The sequence below is a fragment of the Pelophylax lessonae genome (genome assembly GCF_965119305.1).
Source record: "Pelophylax lessonae genome assembly, chromosome: 2".
NCBI lineage: Eukaryota > Metazoa > Chordata > Amphibia > Anura > Ranidae > Pelophylax > Pelophylax lessonae.
This window is the reverse complement of record NC_138769.1, coordinates 294,520,197-294,541,506: the sequence shown is the minus strand read 5'-3', so window position 1 is coordinate 294,541,506 and position 21,310 is coordinate 294,520,197. Positions and strand designations below refer to the sequence as shown.

The following is a 21,310-nucleotide window of genomic DNA, read 5'->3' as shown; positions in this document are numbered from 1 at the left end:
AAGAACCCCCCACGTTGCCTGAGGTTAAAACGCTTCTCCTCTAATCGCATTGTATGTCCTCGAGTCCTCATGCAATTCCTTCGAATGAACAGCTTTTCTTCTAAGCTGAGATCCCCATTAAGATATTTATAAATTGCTATCATGTCCCCTCTCAGACGTCTTTTCTCCAGGGAAAATAAATCGAGCGATTGTAGACGCTCTTCATAGTCAAGGTCCTCCAACCCCCTAATCAGTTTAGTTGCCCTTCTCTGGACTTTCTCCAGCTCCAACACATCCCTCCTGAGGACTGGCGACCAGAACTGGACAAAATACTCCAGATGCGGTCGGACCAGAGTTTTATAAAGTGGAAGGATTATAGTCTTATCTCTGGAATACATCCCTTTCTTTATGCATGCTAGTATTCTGTTGGCTTTGGAAGCTGCCGCTTGGCATTGCATGCTGTTGCCTAATCTATCATCAACTAAGACTCCCAGATCTTTCTCCATTTTTGATTCCCCCAAGGGTTCCCCTCCTAACGTGTATTGTGTTTTTATGTTTTTGGTCCCCAAGTGCAAAACCTTACACTTCTCCACATTAAACCTCATTTGCCATGTCGTTGCCCACTCCGTAATTTTGTCCAGGTCATTCTGTAGGATATCTGCTTCATGCTGTGCAGTTATTGCCCTGGCCAATTTTGTGTCATCTGCATAAACTGATAACGAACTACTGATCCCTTCCTCAATGCTGTTTATGAATAAATTGAACAAGGTTGGTCCCAGGACTGAGTATGCGCTGTTTATTACTACCCTTTGGACACGGCCTTTTAGCCAATTCCGTATCCAAGAGCAAACCCTGCTGTCGATACCTGCAGACCTTATTTTATAAATTAAGCGCTTGTGGGGAACTGTATCAAACGCCTTAGCGAAATCCAAGTACACCACATCCACTGGTCTCCCCCTATCTAGCTCACAGCTCACTTCCTCGTAGAATGCTAAGAGATTGGTTTGACAAGATCGCCCATTTGTAAACCCGTGCTGGTTACTACTGATGATGTTGTTGTCTTTAGCATACTCTACGATATAGTCCCTTATCATCCCCTCCAAAAGTTTACATATTATTGATGTCAGACTGACAGGCCAAAAAAAGTTTTGCTACACCATCAGACGTCTGTTTTTCATTTCCTTTCTTATATCTACAAACAAGTGAGATACAATTCATCCCTTTCTTCTGTTGCAGCTCTGTTCATTAATTGTCAGGTTGTTTTACTTATATTGTGCTAGAATAGATAATTGTGATGGAAATATTGAGTATTGCGAAGACAGAATTATGGGAGTTGGTAACAATGACTTCCTATTAAAGGTACAGGCTCAGGGTCTGAATCTGTCTTGATTGCTTTAAAGGAGAACTACAGCCTCGTTTGGCTGTACATCTTCTATGGATCGCAAGAGTGCAGTTCGTTTTGCACTCCTGTGACCCGTTTTAAGCAGAGAGTGGGCTGAAATCTGTTGTCTGCTGAGGTCACAGAGTTTGTCCAGGCTTGGGTGCCATCACAACCATAGAGTCAGGATCCACCAACATGACTGGACCAGCACCTGGCTCAGCCTCTCAGCGAGCCGCTGAGAGCCTGAGCTGACTGCTTCCCACCCCTCCACAGCCCAGTGCTCCAGTGAGCGAGGAGGGGGCAGAGCAGAGAGCTGCTGATTGACAGTCAGCAGCTCTCCGCTCATGTAGCTGTGTGAACCAAGTGATTCGACCGCTCGGTTCTCAGTGTTAGAGATGCTGGGGGGACAGATGCTACATCCACCTAGGTAATTATAAATCTAAAAATTAAAAAACCCATACATCTCTTTTTAGGCTTACAACTCATTAGGGTCAAGATGACAGACGCACAACAAGTGTACTGTACCTGTTAAAATAAAAACCACAATGGGAGCTCCCTTTTTTTTTTTTTTCAATTATGAATTTTATTAAGGTTTAGTTAAAAGGTTGTACATTTACAGAACATTCTCAAATCGGGTGGAATATACCATAGATACTTATAGTTTAACAAGAAGAAAGAACAAAGGAAAAAAAAAAGAAAGAAGAGGTATGATTCTTATTTCATTATTACCAACATTTCCACCCCAATAATCTCCCCTCAATTTTCCCTTAAATCAGATCGAACTGTACCTCCACCCCTACTATGTTCTACATTCCATCTTCCAAGTAACCTCTAACTTCCCTATCTATTTTATCTTTATATCCCAACAAAAAATAACCCCAAAAAGAAAAAAAAAAAAAAAAAAAGCCTTATCTCCCAACGCTCCTGCATAGTCCTCCCGATATCCACCCAACTATCCCTCTTATTTACACCTTCATTCTAATCTGATTGTCCCTTCTTAAGAAGGGCTTTGCCTTCTTTCGAAAGGATACAGGCATACCCCACTTTTAAGTACGCAATGGGACCGGAGCATGTATGTAAAACGAAAATGTACTTAAAGTGAAGCAATACCTTTTTTCACTTCTCAATGCATGTACTACATTCCAATAGTCATTTAGAGGCATAACTGATATAAATAATGCATTGATAACTAAAATAAACATAATACAGAACAGTATTAAAAAAAAAAATTGTAAGCTTGCCTTGCCCTTGCTTGTGACAGGGACCCACAGTGCACACCTTGGCCTGCACTCCCATCCCAGAGCAAAGTAGGCTTAGGTGTTATCAAACTATACCTATTTAAGCCCCTTCCAGTTTGGCCACACCCAACTGTTGGCGTGGTGCACTTCACATGCTGCCATTAAAGAAGCCCCTCTGCTCAAACCTACCCCACCCCCCCCCCCAAAAAAAACTGGGTGCAGTCAGTAGGGTCTCCCTGAATTTGATTTTCAAAAAGTGGTCACCTTATCATAGCACAGCTTAGAACATAGAGCCACAAATACACACAGCTGTTTCCAACTTCTTAACATTGGCACAAGTAATGGAGGTAAAGGCTTCTATGGGCTCGGCTTATGTAACCTGGCAGGCAACTCACGGATGGCTGGTGGTCAACTCCAAGCTGTCTGTGGGCATATCTCGCAACACCAGGGTATACTGCGGCTGCGCGGCGAGCTGTCTGTGGGCGTATTCTGGGCAGGAACCTGGCCTCTCGCACCTCCAGGGTATACTGCGGCTGCGCGGCGAGCTGTCTGTGGGCGTATTCTGGGCAGGAACCTGGCCTCTCGCACCTCCAGGGTATACTGCGGCTGCGCGGTGCGGGAATGTCGGAACGTCCGTACTTGCGAGGCACTTTACGTACACTCTCGGGGCATGTCCGTACTCGCGAGTGTACGTAAAGTGAGTGTACGTAAAACGGGGTATGCCTGTATATAAATTCCAAGCATCCCACGTAGCAGTATATTCTGCCCTCTTGTGTTGTGCAGTCATAACCAAATCCTCCATGTTATTTATTTCCTCTATTCTATGAATCCATCCAGCTATCGTTGGTGGTGTTTGTTTTTTCCAACTAAGGGGTATACATGCTCTAGCCGTGTTTGCAAGATGACATATCACCGATTTTCTATATTTTTTCACTGGAATATTATTTGCTTGTAAGATAAAAAAAAAGCCGGATCTTCCGGTATCTCTGCTTCTGTAAACCTTTGCATAATCTCTCTCACTTTTTTCCAGTAATCTGACAGTTTGGGGCATGACCAAAAAATATGTAGTAACGTGCCCTCTCCCTCTAGGCAGCGCCAGCAACAATCAGAATTGTTAATCGATATTTTATGTAACTTATATGGAGTATAGTACCATCCTGTTAGAATCTTGAAATTTGTCTCTTGATATTTAGTACATATCGAGGATTTGAAAACCAAATTGATAATGTGCTGTCTCTGCTCTGGGGGGAAGACCTGCTTCAATTCCGTCTCCCATCTGTCTATATAGGGTAGCTGATATTGTGCTTCAGGGATGTTTACCAAGTTATATATTTTAGATATTGCGTGCATGAAATTCCCTGATTCTGCACAGTATCTTTCAAAGGTTGTCAATTGGCGATTATACTTTTGAGGGTTAGGGATTGAGCATAAAAAATGATGAAGTTGCAATGCATTCCAAAATGGGAGTCTGAAAACATCTGCCTCATTAACTAGTGTTTCTAATGAAGGCCATTTATCCTCTCTTAAAAAATGCGAGGCTTGGAAATGTCCTGTTTCTCTAAGGAGTCTAAAAGGCGGTGCCTCTAGGCCCATCATACATTTTGGATTCCCCAAGACAGGGAATAGTGGCGATTCGTATGTAAAGAGGGAGTTTTGAGAACGCATTTGTGTGCAAATTTTTAGTGTCGTGCCTATTGACTGATGTGTCCTCACCTCTATCGGGAGATAGTCATAGCACCATAATGCTCTATTAAGGGGAATTGAAGTGTATGCCTGTTCAATTTGCACCCATAATTTACTGTCCTCATGTCGACACCAATCCGTTTGCCTTCGCAAGTGAGAGGCCTGAAAATATTTACGCATATCTGGGAGTGACACCCCTCCCAGTTTTTTCGGTAGCGTTAACAATTGTTTTGCAAGACGAGGTTTCCTGTGTGCCCAGACAAATTTAATAAACAATGAGTTTATTTGTCTAAAATAATAGGCTGGGATCTTAATGGGAAGTGTTTGAAATAGGTACAAAACTCTAGGCAATATGGTCATTTTAATCAGATTACACCTGCCAAACCATGAGTGTAAGCCTGTATTCCATTTCTCCAATTTGAGACGAACTTCTGTCAATAAGGGGATAAAATTATGTTCAAAGATCATCTGGGTCGGATTGGCCAGTATTAACGTGCCCAAATATCTTAATGCTCTGTTTGTCCATTTGAAATTGAAATTCTGTTTTAAATGTAGTGATGTTCTCTTTAATAGGTTTATTCCCATAGCTTCTGATTTATTAAAATTTATTTTCAAATTGGATATATTTCCATATTGTTCAAACTCTCTAATTAGATTTGGTAGTGATACTGTCGGGTTGACAATTGAGAAAAGTAAATCATCCGCATATGCAGAGATTTTATATTGCTTTTGCCCCACCGTTATACCCTCTATATCTGGATTTTGCCTTATTTTACACAAAAATGGTTCTAAGGAGAGAACAAAAAGTATAGGAGACAGGGGACACCCTTATCTCGTGCCGTTCTTTATAGAGAAAGGTTCCGAAAGAATCCCATTGACCTTAACTTGTGCTGATGGGGCTGAGTAGATAGAAGATATCCACTGCATCATAGAATTGCCCAGGCCTATATGTTTAAGTGTGGTGAACATAAATTTCCAATTAACTCGGTCGAACGCCTTTTCTGCATCGGTTCCCAGAAAAACACTAGGTATTTGAGATCTATCCGCAGCATATAATAGGTTCAGTACCTTTGTGGTATTATCTCTCGCCTCTCTATTTGTTATAAATCCAACTTGATCCAAATGGATCAAGGCGTGTAGATGTTGTGTTAATCGGGTTGCTATTATCTTAGTAAAGATTTTAATATCTATATTAAGAAGTGATATTGGTCTATAACTACCGCATTGCATTGGGTCTTTGTCCTCCTTAGGTATAACCACTATATGTGCTCTCTGGGTATCTCTGCAGAAGGCAGAGTATATTCCTGCGTTGGTATACAATTTTAGCAAGTATGGTCCCAGTATTGGTAAAAAAGCCTTGTAGTATTGTAAAGTGTAACCATCAGGCCCCGATGCTTTCCCAGCTTTCATTGTATTTACAGCTCCTTTTTTACTTTACACTTCCATGCTTTTGTTATTTATGGAGATTTAAGCCGGCCATAGACAAATCTAAATTCGGCAAGTTCAGCAGGAACCAGACAAATTTTGATAAATCTATGGGCAAGCTGGTTGTAGTGAAGACAATCTATCATTGGAATTCCTGTACAACCAGCCTGTCCGGTTTCTTTTTTAATTTTACTGGTGAAATCACTGCCAGCAGGGAACATTGTATTCTGACAGCAGGACAACCTCCCACTGACTGGTTGAAAGAAAGAAAATTGCACAGTCTGTGGCTTACAATTCTGAGGTTAGCATTTTTACCACTTGACTTCTCTGGCTGACCGTTGAAATGGAAATTAGAGTGGAACTGAAGCCAAACTTGTATTGTAGTTATGGGTTGCGCAGGGAAAGTATATAACCTTTAGCAGCTGTTTCCCCATTATTTGGTAACTTTCTTCCCTTGAACCTGTTAGATTTTAAACCGACTTCTCAAACCTTACCTCATTTTTGGCTAGTTATTTATAATTTATTGATTAAAACATAAGATCATTGTGTCATGTCGGGTCACCTCGACCCATTGTTTATTTGTTCACTTAGCGATTCACTTAGCATTCCAGGAACCAATATTAATCATTTACTTTACTTTAGCCATAACTGATGAAGTAACAAACATGTACTGTGGTTCTTGTGTATTATCCTAAACCACTTTGATTTCTGAACATGTAGGTAATTTGAAATGACATCGTTAGAGGTACACTTAAATCCCAACCTTGATGATGGTGTGGCTAAGCTGCAATGGTAGGTCTAGTGTCCTACTGGGAATCTCTGAGATCAAAACATAAATAAATAAATAGGCTATAGAGTATAATAAATATAATTGGTGCAAAAGTTGCAGCTGTCATTAAGCCCATATGGTCCTTAGACCCAAGCAATTCAAGCTGCTGCTCTCTTTTGTTTGATGTATGTGTGCTCACATTACTATAAGAACAGGAAAAAAAGCTTTTTGTTTTCTACTTAATAAAAGAAACCCGTCTTCAAGAAAAAAAATATTGAGGCTGCCATAGCTGAGCTTCTTTTTAACTTGTTAGTCGCCTGGCTGTTACACCGATCTCCTGTGTCACTGACCTGAAACCCGATAATTATGAACCCGATAAAGTCAGGGTCTTCTAACCTAAATGCTAGTTCTGGGTCAGTGACTCAGTAAGCATTGAAGGCAGAGGGTGGCATGGCTAGAAGGCAGATGAGATTTATAGTTTGGTTTTATTTGACTTGCATGCTTGTTTTCACTTATTTGTGTATCTTTTATAGTATAAGTATAAAGTGTGTTATTAATTGCTCTTTAATTGTTCCCTTTTTTTTACACTCTTGCTATAAATGCTTGTCATTTTTTTTTGACAAGGCACTGACAAACTACATATGGATCGTTCTGATCAAAACAGAGCAAAGAGGGACAAAGTTTCATGGAAAGAAGGTGCACAAAGGGATTCTGAAGCTGTGGTAACTGTTATAATATATCACGGCCTGGGAACTTTACTACCTGAAAGATGGGATCCAGACAAAAGAAGTCTCAGGTACAGACATCAAATACAACCAGTAGAGCAGCTTTTATTCTGTGCATTTTTACCTTTTACCTTGAATCAACATTCATATGTTTCAATTTTATCTGTAATTAGGGTGCCTAAACGTCCTGTGATAAACTCTCCAGTGGTAAGCATTTATATTCATGAAGCAGATGGGGCACTAGATCAACCAATCACAGTACAGTTCAGACTTCGAGAAACACAAGAACGTTCCAAACCAATTTGTGTGCATTGGAATCACTCTCTCCAGTAAGTAATTATTTGTCTGAATCTGTCCACTTTACAAAATTTCCCTCAGCAAAGAAATTTGCAGTCAAATTTGAGAAAACCCCACTATATTTTTATGTGTTCCCATTCAGCATACCTTAAAGTATAACTAAAGGCAACATTTTTTTCCCCGTTTTAGACAGAGCGTAGAGGGATTAGAACTCCTGTCAGTTTTTATTGCTGTCTGTGCCCCCATTAGGGAGATTCACCCTCTCTATTTGTCCTGTTTACCATTAATATTAAAAGTAAAAATAAAAGAAGATCCCTAATTTTGGGTTATCCCCAGAAAAGTAATAGAGGGGAAATCTTCCAATGGGGACACTGGATCTGGTGACCTGGGGGTTCCCAAGGGATTCCCTTAATTTGCAGAGATTTCCTCTCACTTCCTGTTTGGCTATGGGACAGGAAGTGAAGGGAAATCTCTGAAATGGGACACGGATGACGAAAAAAAAATAAAATCTAACAGGGATTATAACACTCCCTTGCTCTTTCTAAAATGAAAAAACTGTTTTGCCTACAGTTCTACTTTCATTTTTTTTCTATATTTTCTACCTTTTAGATGTCTCTTAGAAGGTGTCATGGTTGACTGCAAGCATTTCCTAACAATTTTAGTGTTACATGTCCCAGTAGAAAGGCTTGGGAACATGGTAAGCCCCCTCCTGCCTTGGGGTGAGCCCAGCTTGGAAATATTTAACCCTTTGTTAGGACAGACAGTGTTTAAATCTAATTTACAATGGATGATATGAGATCTGCTAGCATATCATAATAGGCGGGGAATATTATGGAAAGCACAGCTCCATGCCCCTCTCATAAACAAAGAGCAATAGTAGGATGTTTTAATGCTAGTGTTTCCAGACATAGCCATCTAAAAGGTAAGCTGCAATTTTTGAATATTTTTTCAGGTTATGCTATGTGTATGTGAGCATGTATTAAATATAAAATAGGTGTTATCCCAAGTTGGCTTTAAAAGTGAAAATAACCTTTAAGCCAGCCTGTAATGTAGAGATGTCTTACTGAAAACAAGTTGAAATTCTCATTGTAGCCCCTAGGGAAAGGCCTGTATATCTTAGTCCTTGTTCGATCATTTGCTTAGGCCTTGGATTTTGGCTGTATATGGCCACCCAAATTTTCATTTTACAACACATGTACCTGTACTTTAAATGTACAATCTTCATTTTCATTTCATTTAATTTAAAAATGTATATAATAATTTTTCAGGTTACCAATGCCAGGGGGTGGCTGGTCAGCTCGGGGCTGTGAGCTGGTTTTTCGCAATGAAACACACATTAGCTGCCAGTGCAGTCACATGACCAGTTTTGCAGTGTTAATGGATATGTCACGAAGAGAGGTGAGCGCGTTTGGTTTGTTTTAAGGGTAATGTATTGTGGTTTAGTGTACATTGTCTCTATTTGTTTGGGTCCAAACTATACAAAGATTTTTTTTTACTTACATTGCATATGAATACGTAGTATGTTGCATGCAGCCAAAAGGGGGTGTTTTAGGCATTTTTCATGTTTTCCAGTTACTATTAAAAGGTCTGGTACCAGAGCTGAGTAGCCCAAGCTGAAATTTACACACAACGAAAAAACATATGAATTTTTTATTTTAAAACTATAAACTTAAGAAAAAAAGAAACACCAACCATTATTTTTTTTTTAAAATGGACAATTATATAAAAATGTATATTACAACAACAATAAAGCGCTGCTTGATACCAAATTGCACTTGTTAGCCTAAAATGGGAGTATTATCATCAGAGTACACAGTAATATACTGTATATCGTGCAATATTCAAAATTAAATAGGGAAAAAACTCCCAAAACGCAATCCAATGTGAAGTATTCCTGAATATGAAAGTCAGTCCCATACATAGTCCAATTTTTATTAGGTGTCCATAAGCAATCACCAAACTTCATGTTCCACAAAGCAAATCCTTCCGCGCCATCTGAAATCTTCAACTTGGTGCAGTGGACCCCTTCATTTCTCAAGGTGGCCAACAGTAATTTTGTAACTCAAGCAACAGAACAGCAGCATCCTGGTCTCTTCCTATTGCTCTGCAGCTTTTGCACAGGTGGCTCAAAGAAAATGTGCAGAGGAGATCCAAATATTGCCAGTAATATTTTTTAAGAGTAAGAAAATTTATAGCACTCACAATTTGTAGAAACACATAAACGTGCCAGATCACAGCCTGCATATATACAGTAGCAGTAGATGGACTCTGCAAGATAATGCCTGGCTCCTTCCAGCGTGATGACGTTATAAAAGTCCCGCCTATCTGACTCATTGCACCCCTTTCTCAAAAGCTGAAGGCTTGGTCAGACTCTATCTTGCAGGGTCCATTCGCTGCTATAGTCTGCAGACTAGAATTATGTTATCTTGCACTTTTAGAGTCTACTCAGTCCTCCTTGGTTTAGTTGGTCTCCTCTTGGTTTTTACCATGGTCATGCAAGATTTTATGACCCAAATCAACCAGTTATCCACTGACTCTGATTGCAGAGACCACAATCGCACTCCTGTGTCCTTTCCCCTAGATTATGTATCTAATATGCCTGCATCCTTAGTGAGCCATTGGCCGCAGGAACTCTGATTCTGGGTCAATCCAGTCCTTGACTGATGACTTTCTCCTGAGGAATCACAATCTACTGATATTACTCCTAAATTAAAGGAGACTGCGTCGACACTGATTCATGGCACATGTCTGAAAGTGGAGAGTCTGTTGTTTCTACCAGTGCTATTTCCAGCCTTGAGACATTTAACACTTTTAAGGCTGCAGTCTTTACCTTTCACCTGCATTTCCAACTGTGTCTGTATGGAGATTTAAAACATCTTAACAAGCGGTTTGCTCCTTCTAGAATACCAGTTTGTGACACCGCCCTTCGGCCTCTCGCTTGCACCTTGGGTATTCATCAAGACATTGTCCCCTGTACTAGCCCTGCTGCATTCTGACAGCATCTCTAATATTAAGGGAACAGTCAGTGCAGGCTCATTTGAACAACAAGAAGTTGACCGTTAAGAGATTACAGCGATTTGGATGGAACCCTGGATGAAAGCCTCAGTAATCTTTATTGGAACCAACTCAACATTTGGGGTGTCTGGGTCTAGTCCCAGACACAGTTTAGGCAGAGTAATCCTACCATAGGAGAAACTTCTGATGCTCTGTTCTCTGGTTTGTTCTCTGTAGTGCAGGAGTTGTACAACTTTTCTTTTGCATAAAGTCCTACATCTGATAAAAGCCTCTTTCAAGGGCAGTCCCATTAGTCCAGTTTCACTTTAGACCTCAACACTACATTCTACGGTCATAAGACAAGTTGATCTGGTTTCTGGACAGAATGATTTATACAGTATATATCACCTGAGGACCAGATTTTCCCTGGCCTTGTGGCTCAGGAATTTGGCTTTGACGCAAAATACCTTCCTGTCTGTTGGACGATCCTCATAACGGACATCAGTCTATCAGGATGGGGAGGTGTTGTGGGCACCCTGTTAGTTCAGGGGAGTTGGTCCCCTGAATGAGTTCTATATACTGATCAACATCAAAGAACTTTGGGCAATTTGTCTCTAAAGCATTGGACCATCCACTTGGTGGGTCATACGATCCAGATTCAATCAGACACCATCACGGTGGTGGCATACACTAATCATTAGAGAGGAGTCTAAGGTTGTGACAATGGAGGTTTATTTGATAATGTCCTGGTTAAAACTTCATGTGACAGCCTTGCCAGCCATATACAGTATCTCACAAAAGTGAGTCCACCCCTCACATTTTTTAAATATTTTATTGTACCTTTTCATGTGACAACACTGAAGAAATTACACTTTGCTATAATGTAAAGTAATGAGCGTACAGCTTGTATAACAGTGTAAATTTGCTGTCCCCTCAAAATAACACACAGCCAATAATGTCTAAACCGCTGGTAACAAAAGTGAGTACACCCCCAAGTGAAAATGTTCACATTTTGGCTCAAAATGTGTCAATATTTTGTGTGGCCACCATTATTTTCCAGCACTGCCCTAACCCTCTTGGGCATGCAGTTTACCAGAGCTTCACAGGTTCCCACTGGAGTCCTCTTCCACTCCTCCATAATGACATCACAGAGCTGGTGGATGTTAGAGACCTTGCGCTCCTCCACCTTCCATTTGAGGATGCCCCACAGATGCTCAATAGGGTTTAGGTCTGGAGACATGCTTGGAAAGTCCATCACCTTTACCCTCAGCTTCTTTAGCAAGGCAGTGCTTGTCTTGGAGGTGTGTTTGGGGTCGTTATCATGTTGGAATACTGCCCTGTTGCCCAGTCCCCGAATGGAGGGGATCATGCTCTGCTTCAGTATGTCACAGTACATGTTGGTATTCATGGTTCCCTCAATAAACTGTAGCTCCCCAGTGTCGGCAGCACTCATGCAGCCCATGACACCATCTGAACCAAATAATTTTATCTTGGTCTCATCAAACTACAGGACATGGTTCCAGTAATCCATGTCCTTAGTCTGCTTGTCATCAGCAAACTGTTTGTGGGTTTTCTTGTGCATCATCTGTAGAAGAGGCTTCCTTCTGGGACGACAGCCATGCAGATCAATTTGATGCAGTGTGAGGCGTATGGTCTGAGCACTGACAGGCTGACCCTCCACCCCTTCAACCTCTGCAGCAAAATGTTGGCAGCACTCATACGTCTATTTCCCTGAAACAACCTCTGGATATGACGGTGAGCACGTGCACTTGACTATGGTTGACCATGGTGAGATCTGTTCTGATCGGATCTGTTAAACCGCTGTATGGTCTTGGCAGCCATGCTACAGCTCAGTTCCAGGGTCTTGGCAATCTTCTTATAGCCTAGCCCATCTTTATGTACAGTAGAGCTACAATTCTTTTTTTCAGATCCTTAGAGAGTTCTTTGCCATGAGGTGCCATGTTGAACTTCCAGTGACCAGTATGAGAGAGTGAGAGCGATTAACACCAAATTTAACACACCTGCTCCCCATTCACACCTGAGACCTTGTAACACTAACGAGTCACATGACACCAGGGGGGAGAAAATGGCTAATTTGGCCCAATTTGTACATTTTTACTTAGGGGTGTACTCACTTTTGTTGCCAGTGGTTTAGACATTAATGGCTGTGTTGGGTTATTGTGAGGGGACAGCAAATATACACTGTTATACAAGCTGTACACTCACTACTTTATATTGTAGCAAAGTGTAATTTCTTCAGTGTTGTCACATGAAAAGATATAAAAAAACATTTACAAAAATGTGAGGGGTGTACTCACTTTTGTGAGATTCTGTATATTCAAGACTCAGAAACTTGGCAGGCAGACTTTCTCAGCCAGCAATGCCTAGACCCAGGAAAGTGGTCCTTACATCAGGTTCAACAACAGACTTAACAGGTTTGTCTCCAGATATGGGGATATTCGGGCAGAAACAGTGGATGTTGTGATGGCTCTATGGGATCAGTACACCTTGGTCTATGCATTTTCTCCCCTGAAACTCCTCCCTTGCCTTCCTCACAGGATCCAGATCAGAGGCATTTTAGTGGTTCTCATTGCTCCGTACTGGCCCAGGCAGATGTGGTACAATGACTTAGTAAATATCCTGGCAGATGCTGCTTGGGTGCTACAAGATCATTAAGATTTCTGCTCAAAGGTCCAATTTTCCATCCTCCTTCATGGCCATTAGCTTTAATGGTTTAGCTGTTGAAGCCCAGATTTGGAAAGGATGAAGGCCACTCTGAATATTCAGTTTATATGATGCCAAAAAGCTAGCAAAGCTAGGAAGTCTACTTCTTGAAAGTTCTGTCATCGCACATGGAAGGCATACTTCACTTATTGTGAATCTTGGGTCCTCCACCCCAGGAATTTCTCAGGGGGATGAATCTTCTCCTTCCTGCATTTGAGTTTGGACCAGGGTTTGGCTCTTCAAGGGTCATGTTTTCTGCCTTTTCCATTCTGTTATAGAGACTGTTGACCTCTGACTCTCTGTTTAGGACCTTTTGTACAAGGGGTTTCCCATGTAGCTCCCCCTGTTTATAGCTGTGAGTCTGAACCCAATAGAGACATTCCTTTTTCCACTCCCACCCACAATGTGGTGTTTCTTGTAGCCATCACCTCCCAAGATGAATGTCTTAACCGGTAGCCTTATCCTGAAAAGAAACCCATTTTGGTTCTGCACAGAGGCAGGGTTGGGTTGAGTCCCAGTACTTGCTTCTTGCTAAAAGAGGTTTCTGCTTTTTGCTTCAATCAGCACATTGTTTTGCCTTCCCTTTGTCTGGCTCCACTACACCACAGCTTCTTTCAGGTAAACAGACTTCCTTTTTGCAATCCCTGATGCAGCCTGTAAGGGTGCACCAGCTTCTCATTCCATCAGCTCTAGGTGGCTCAAGCAGACCATCATTCAGCTTATGGTCTCAAGGATCAGATTCCACCCTTTCTTTTCAAGACCCACTCTACTAGATCTGTGAGTGCTTCTTGTTTTCCAGATATGCAATGCTGCCACCTGGTCTTCTGTTCACGTGTTCTCAATTTTCTACCAAGTGTACATTGTGTAAAATATTATAAACGACACTACCAGGCGTATAAAAATAAAGTGCACTAATAATGTAAACTAGATTATTCGATAATAATAATAATAATAATAAAGTGCATCAGTGACAGAAACTGTAATATCATACAATCACATAATTAAAAAAATATAATATAAAGAGTGCCAAATGTGCAATAAGTGCAAAAAGTGCAAAATATAGTGCAGTCCAAAAATTGTAAACAGTCCACTTGAATCAAATAAGGTGCTGAATATCGTGCTCCACACAAAGTGCCAAGTGCTTCCAAAGAAACCCCTTTTGGGAACCACTCACCAGACTATATATATATCCAAGCATGTGGCCAATAGGGAAGGATAGGATGGCTACACCTCCGAATCAACCTCCAGCCTCAGGTGTGGGATATTATACAGCCTTGGTGTCCCCCAGGATATCAATAAGGATGAGCCTTCAATATACCTCCAATCACCTCTGAAACTTCTCCATGCTAAAAAGCTCAAACAAAAGAGGGAAGGAGTCGGAAATAGTGAAGCCCGTAGGGGGATTTTATTATAAAAAGTATTAAAAAGATACTCACAAACATAAGTAAAGTATCACCGTTGTATACAGATCAATAGTCACAGTAAACCGATCCACTTCCGGTTACGCTGCCGGCGTGCGTTCCACGGTGGTTTAAGGAAGTGACGTCGTGTGACGAGTATCTGCCAGGAAGTTACGTCGATGAGTTTCGCCCACCTATCAGGGGCGTCATTAAAAACATCAAGTGTACATTGTGGCCTAATCTAGTCATTTAGGTGACTCCTTAAGCAGCAGACAGCTCCTAGTTCTCTGTTGTTTTCTAGGGCTTGTTAGCTGTGTTGGTAATACGTCAGTTGCATTACTTTTGGACATTTACTAGTGTCCAATCCTTATGCAAGTGACATAACCTAAAGGACTTTCTATGTCTCTCAGTGGACAACAAAATCATTTTTTGATGAGTATAAAAATTCTGCTTTTAGTTGTGGACCCACTTAATTATGTTTGTGAAAGTGGGAATTATTTTGTCAGAATGAGGTCTGCAAACTCTAGGAGAAAACAGAAATTGTTTCTCTTAGTGGAATAATGAAAAGGGAAAAGATAAAGCTATGTTATGCAGAATGGGATGGTAACCTGATGCATAAACCACTGTACCTAGAAAATTATGTCAATAATTTTACTAGTGTGTGCCAATGTTTTAAAATAATGTTTCCCTGGATTATGTATGTAATTATGTCTGTGTGTTACACACTTAGGATCCCTGCTTTACAGCTATGCTTAACTGCTCATTCATTCAGTTTATGTCTGTAAACCAACCAATGCAATAAAAAGCAATAAATATGTTTCCTTTCACTGACCATTATGATGTTCTGCATGTGAATAGCCTGTGGAAAAATGTCTATGATTTGATCTTAATATTTTATTCTTTTTGTGTTTACAGAATGGAGAAGTGCTACCTTTGCGCATCATTACATACTCTTGCATAGGGGTAACACTGGGCTTTTTGCTTCTCACTTTACTTTTTCTGTGTATCCCACGTTCCCTGCGTTTCAATCAGCACAGCATCCATCGGAACCTACTACTGGCTCTCTTTCTGTCTCAGCTCAGCTTCATTCTGGGTATCAACCAGGCTGACATGGAGGTAGCTATTGCATACATTCTCAGTTTAAAATTGTGTGCTTTTATAAGACAAAGATACGTATGTATATATGAGAAAAGCATAACATGGTTCATTTTGCCTCCTGGCTCGAGTTTAGCTTTAATATAAGAAAAGTTTAGTAATAATAACAGATAAGCTAGGGCAGATAGATGATATTTACCAATTATATTTAGTTATGCAGGTAGGCTTTATTGTTTGGTTCATCGCCTTATTAAGTTTGCACATTGAACATCAAGTTGCTTCTAGCTACCCAGATGGAACTGTTACCTATAAAATGTGTCACCTGTGCCAGTGGTCGAGAACCTTTGCTGTAGACCATTAAGTGTTCCACAAATACCAATTGGTATAATGGAATAATGAAAACATAAGTAATTATCTGCAAAAGCTTGTATGTGCTTGTAATATGGCCTGATTTCTTAATTCCATTGTATAACAGTAGCTGTTTTTGCATTTGATCCTTTTAGGCCTTGTGCACACAGGGCTTCTGTTTAACCCTTCTGACCGTAGATACTCCTGGCAGGACAAAAGATGCTTAGAAAAATTAGGTAAAAGCTGTGTATTGCGCAACTGTTTAGGCACATTTAAGCGCGTTTAGGCGCGTTAAGCGTTTTGGCGTTAATGTACTCCAGTTGGCAGACTATTAATTTATTATTGCCGTTGGAATGCATTAATGCTCAAACACTGGACGTGTGTTGCGTTTCCGTGAGTTCAACGTCTTTTCTGCTCTTCAGCTCCTCTCTTGAACACACCTTTTTATGGGTTTTTCTTTCAGCCTGTAAACGTTCCTCTTCTAATACGCCTGTAATTGCCTATTTGTGCATGGACACATAGCCTTACATAGCGGTGCTTTTACAGGCTAAAAAAATGCCAAACACCTGTAAAGGCAGAGTTTAAACCCAGTGTGCATGAGGCCTATATAAACTGCCTCAGTTAACTACTGATGTGCAAATGCTTCAGTTTAATAAACTAACTAAACTATTTTCTTTTTTTCTTTTTCTCCCTGACATGTTATTTTTTCCCACTATATTTCTTTTTTCATGTCTGCCCTTGCCCTACATACTTACTTCATGTACATGGTCGTCTTGCTTATAAATTATCCATCTGTTTCAGTTTGCATGCACTATCATTGCTATCCTCCTCCATTTTCTCTCCCTGTGTTGCTTTTCTTGGGTTTTTCTTGAAGTTCTGCACATATATCGCCGACTGAGTGAAGTTCGAGATGTCAACACGGGTCCAATGAGATTCTACTATGCTTTGGGTTGGGGTGTACCCGCCTTTATCACTGGTAAGTCTACAACACTTGTACAGGCTTGGCTACAAATACCGAAAGCTGGTATTACATTTCTAGAAAATAGATGCTCCATGTGTTGTACAAAATGGTGCTCAGGAGACAGTTAGTACGTAAAGGAAAAAATGTAATAAAAAAAGAATAAAAAAATACCAAATATGTCATACTTACCTTCTCTGTTCAGTGGTGTTGCACAGAGCAGCCTGATCCTCCTCTTCTTGGGTCCTCTGCCGGCATTTGGGCCCCTCCCCCTTGCCAGGTGCTCCCATAGCAAGCCGCGTGCTGTAGGGGCACTCGTGCGCGCTCGCTCCCGAGCCAGTTTTCTGCATTCAACTCTTCAGTGCTGTGTATCAGCAAGGGTTTTGGCCACGATAGCTGACAGGGTCACAAATGGGCTCATTCACCCTATCCCTGACCCCTCTGCATGGTCAACGGAGGATGATGAAGAGAGTACCCTATCTCTTATGGATAACAGAGGAGTCTCAATCTGGATATGGAGCAGCCTGTGTCATCTTTCTCTAAGGTTACCAGTTTAAGTACCATTAATAGCCCGGAGCTGGCAAAAACCTTTCTGTTTATATGGTGAGGGCTCCCGCGCTATCATTTTAAGTTACACAAAAAACTATTTAGCTAACCCTTGCCTAATGAGATGAAAAATAAAAGTAGTGTGGTGCTGCGCTATTAGAGTGATAATAAACAATTTATACATGCCAAATTACTCAATACTAAAGTGATTATAGAGGATATATGCACAAAACGAAGGATACTGATAATAATAAACTATAAATCCAAATTGCTCACTAAGTTATATACTTAGACACCGAACAAACCGAGTGAAAATTGGTACAAGTGACAAATTTTTGATCCGTCTATATATTGAAAGGTAATAAAAATGAAATTATAAAGAAGTGTTTAGTGGCGAAATCACCTAAAAATCTAAAAACATTCACATAAACATAAACAAGTCCTTTAGAAATTTGAATTGTATATATCACAACGTGTCCGTTCACCATGTGATATGGATGACTGCTAAACAGTGAATCCAACAAAGATCTTTAGTGTAATGACACCTCTGTGCTCACAGGTCGCTCACCCTATTGCTGTAATGTTACATCATTAAGTTTTATATCTTTCAGTGTAAATCCTTCAGTTATTATCTGGGGCCTTCACTCTTTTGGTTATTTTCAGAGCCTCTAAGATTAGTATGTCACCTCTATGATCCTCCTGTGCTTAAATAGCTCCATTGTATGTGTGGGTATAAAAAAGGGGTCACCATAGTGCATTATCGTTTATAAAAATGTATTGGTAAACAACAACTTGGATACTCACTTTTTAAAACATACATACAATTGTATAATCCACGAGCATCGAGCTTGTCAGACATCACTTCCGGTATGACTCTGCCCTACACGTTGCGTCACGCCCAGGACTATTGGTCTTAGGATTTAATTATTGCTATAAGCAGGGAGCCGCTCTGACTGCTGCACACAGCCTAATGCAGGCTGGGGTCTGTTAGCCTTTTAAAATGTCTTCTATTACTATTGTAGTTGTGAAGCAGTTTTCAGATTTCTTTCTAGTTCTCCTTTCCTGTCTCATATATTCATTTTGTTTAAGCGTACCATCTTAATTTACCTAAACTGTCAACTACAGTAAAAGTAAAGCTACCTTTCTGAAAATGTAATACTTAAAAACAGATGGAGAATTCACAGATTGTTATCAGCAAGCTGCTCAAATTAAAAGGAATAGTTTAGAAAATAAAAACTGTTTACACTGTGAACTGAATTTTTTAGTATTATGGGAAAATTGTAGACACCAGAAAAAATAGTATCCAAAAGCTGAGAGCTATGCATGGGCAGTCTTTGAAGTGGATGTAAACCTCAGACATGAAATATAAACAAAGCATATCCCTTTATAGAGTGTACTTGTCTCAGTCCAGAGTAGTAAGTATCACTTTTGTCTGTTGGCTTTTTCATTTGCTATCAGCATGAATCACTTCTGACAGGTTTCCCTGACACCAAGAGATACAAAGTAGGGAAGGGAGTTCCAGCATACAGTCTGTGATTGACAGTCTCAGCTTTGTTCCTTTGTGCTGTGTGAAGGGTTGTGTGTCCCTTCTCTCCAGTCAGCTCTCGTCACTGAGCTCTGCAGAGTGTAACTTCAGCTCCTAGTTCCCTGCTTTCTGAAAGCTCAATCTGTATCATCTATTGGCTGCTTTAGTCTTGCTGCCAGGACACCCTTGTACAACAGCACATAAAAAAGCATAGCAATCTATGCTTTGTACACTGCTTACTGGAGGGAGAACAAGTACGCAGAGAGATGACTTATCAGAGTGTTCCTTTGCATCTTCACTGTCCAGTCACAGGCTGGCCTATAAATTTGATTAGTTGATATGCTTTAAAACAATTAAACAAACCTTTGCAAGTTACAATATGAGGGAATATATTCATAACATCTATAGAGATGCTATATATCTATAGAGATTCCAGGAATTATTTGTGTTGCTTACTTACATTGGTCTAGCCTGACACAATATAGGTATGCATATTTTATACCTGAGAAGCTGGACATCGTTGTAATAGTGAGCGCTACTACAGTGATAGTCCCAATCTTCCAAATCCTGCTCAGGTTCTATATGAGGCATTCTCTTAAATAGACAAGGAGGTGGCAGTGACATCACGATCTCCACCTTGTCAGAGAACACCTTGCATTTATTAAAACAGAAAACACAAGACATTCTATCAATGGTGCCGGTGCCAAGCAAGCGACCCCCTGTGATCATTCTGCAGTGCGGAAGCTGCTCGCATAGAACCTGAGCAGGACCTGGAAGATTGCGGCTATCACTGTAGTAGTGCTGACTACTATATTTATTTCCAGCTTCCCAAAGTAGTCCACCAGGTATGAGCAATGCTGGCTTACATTGTGCCAAGCTGGACCAATGTAAGTATGCAATACAAAAAATTACTGAAGATCAGCTCTAAATACTTCTTCCTATGCATAAAGGTTTAATTTTACAGTACATATTACAAAAAGTTTTATCATATTAAATTATTATTTGCTGTTTTGTTCATATATCACTTTCATATGCCTCATTTCCCTAGGTTTGGCAGTGGGGCTTGACCCTGAAGGTTATGGCAACCCTGATTTCTGCTGGCTTTCTGTGTCTGACACATTAATCTGGAGCTTTGCAGGGCCTGCTGGCTTTGTCATATCAGTAAGGAAAACTACTTCATATTAAATTAGCTGCTTTCTCATTGGATTCATTGAGACACTATAATCTAGCCTTAATGGATTGCTCTATTGACTGTACCCCATCACAAACAACTTGGCTACCTTTGTATTAGAATTTTCTGCCAGCACTGTTGTCTAACTATTAGAATGTATTCTGGTAAATCAGTATATATAGTTTTGTGACATAGCAGCCTTTTATTAACATGACCTGTATAAAGGAGATTGCTTCTAGCAAATTCCTTAAAGTGGAAAGGGGAAATTCTTACAAAATCTAGATCTTAACAAAAAAATATCTGTACTAAGATAAAGTGGTAGAGCAGGATTTACCTATTGTTTGTTCGATTCAATCCAACATAAATTATAAATCCAAAGTATGTTAATTTAATACAGTATGTGGGTTGTAGTGTCTTTATCCACATTGATAAGTACAAGGAAGGAGAATTAAAGAAGAGAAAGTATGAGTGAGCGATGCGTAAGCTATTATTTCAAATTTTTGCATATTTTTTTAAAGAGAAAGTGTAACAGAAAATGAATGTTGACTTCTCCACTAAATATACTTTAAAAGAGAGGTTCAAGATTTAAAAACAAACATTTTTACTCACCTAGATACATACAGAATTGGTCCCCCCAGGCTTTGCAGTGTGATCCAAGCGATCAAAGACTGCTGATTACTCAGTTCTCCCCTCTGTTCTGAGCAGAGAGCCGTGACTGTCAGTCGCCGGTTCAGGCTCTCAGCAGATAACTGAGAGGCTGAGCCAGGTGCCGTTCCAGGGTTTTGGGCAGGTACCAACCATATGGTCGGGATATTTCCTGGGCTAGCTGAGTGACATCAGCCAACAGCAGACTTCAGCCTGCTGTCGGCTGGAAATGGGTCACAGGAGTGCAGAACGAACAGCACTCCTGTGATCCATAGGAGGGGCATGGCAAAAAAAGCATTTGTCATACTTCTCCTTTAAGTACTGTATATATACATATACAGTGCCTTGCGAAAGTATTCGGCCCCCTTGAACTTTGCAACCTTTTGCCACATTTCAGGCTTCAAACA

At 40.5% G+C, this 21,310-nt stretch overlaps 1 protein-coding gene across 1 annotated transcript in view; it reads left to right on the top strand.

Moving 5' to 3' along the window:
- Positions 1–21,310, top strand: part of CELSR2 (cadherin EGF LAG seven-pass G-type receptor 2) — a 164,237-nt gene that overhangs the window by 121,289 nt on the left and 21,638 nt on the right. Inside the window, exons 22-27 of the mRNA XM_082246686.1 lie at positions 7,100–7,271; positions 7,374–7,529; positions 8,766–8,895; positions 15,531–15,731; positions 16,860–17,034; positions 20,136–20,248. Coding sequence (XP_082102812.1) covers positions 7,100–7,271; positions 7,374–7,529; positions 8,766–8,895; positions 15,531–15,731; positions 16,860–17,034; positions 20,136–20,248 — 947 coding nt within the window. The remainder of the gene's footprint in view (positions 1–7,099; positions 7,272–7,373; positions 7,530–8,765; positions 8,896–15,530; positions 15,732–16,859; positions 17,035–20,135; positions 20,249–21,310) is intronic.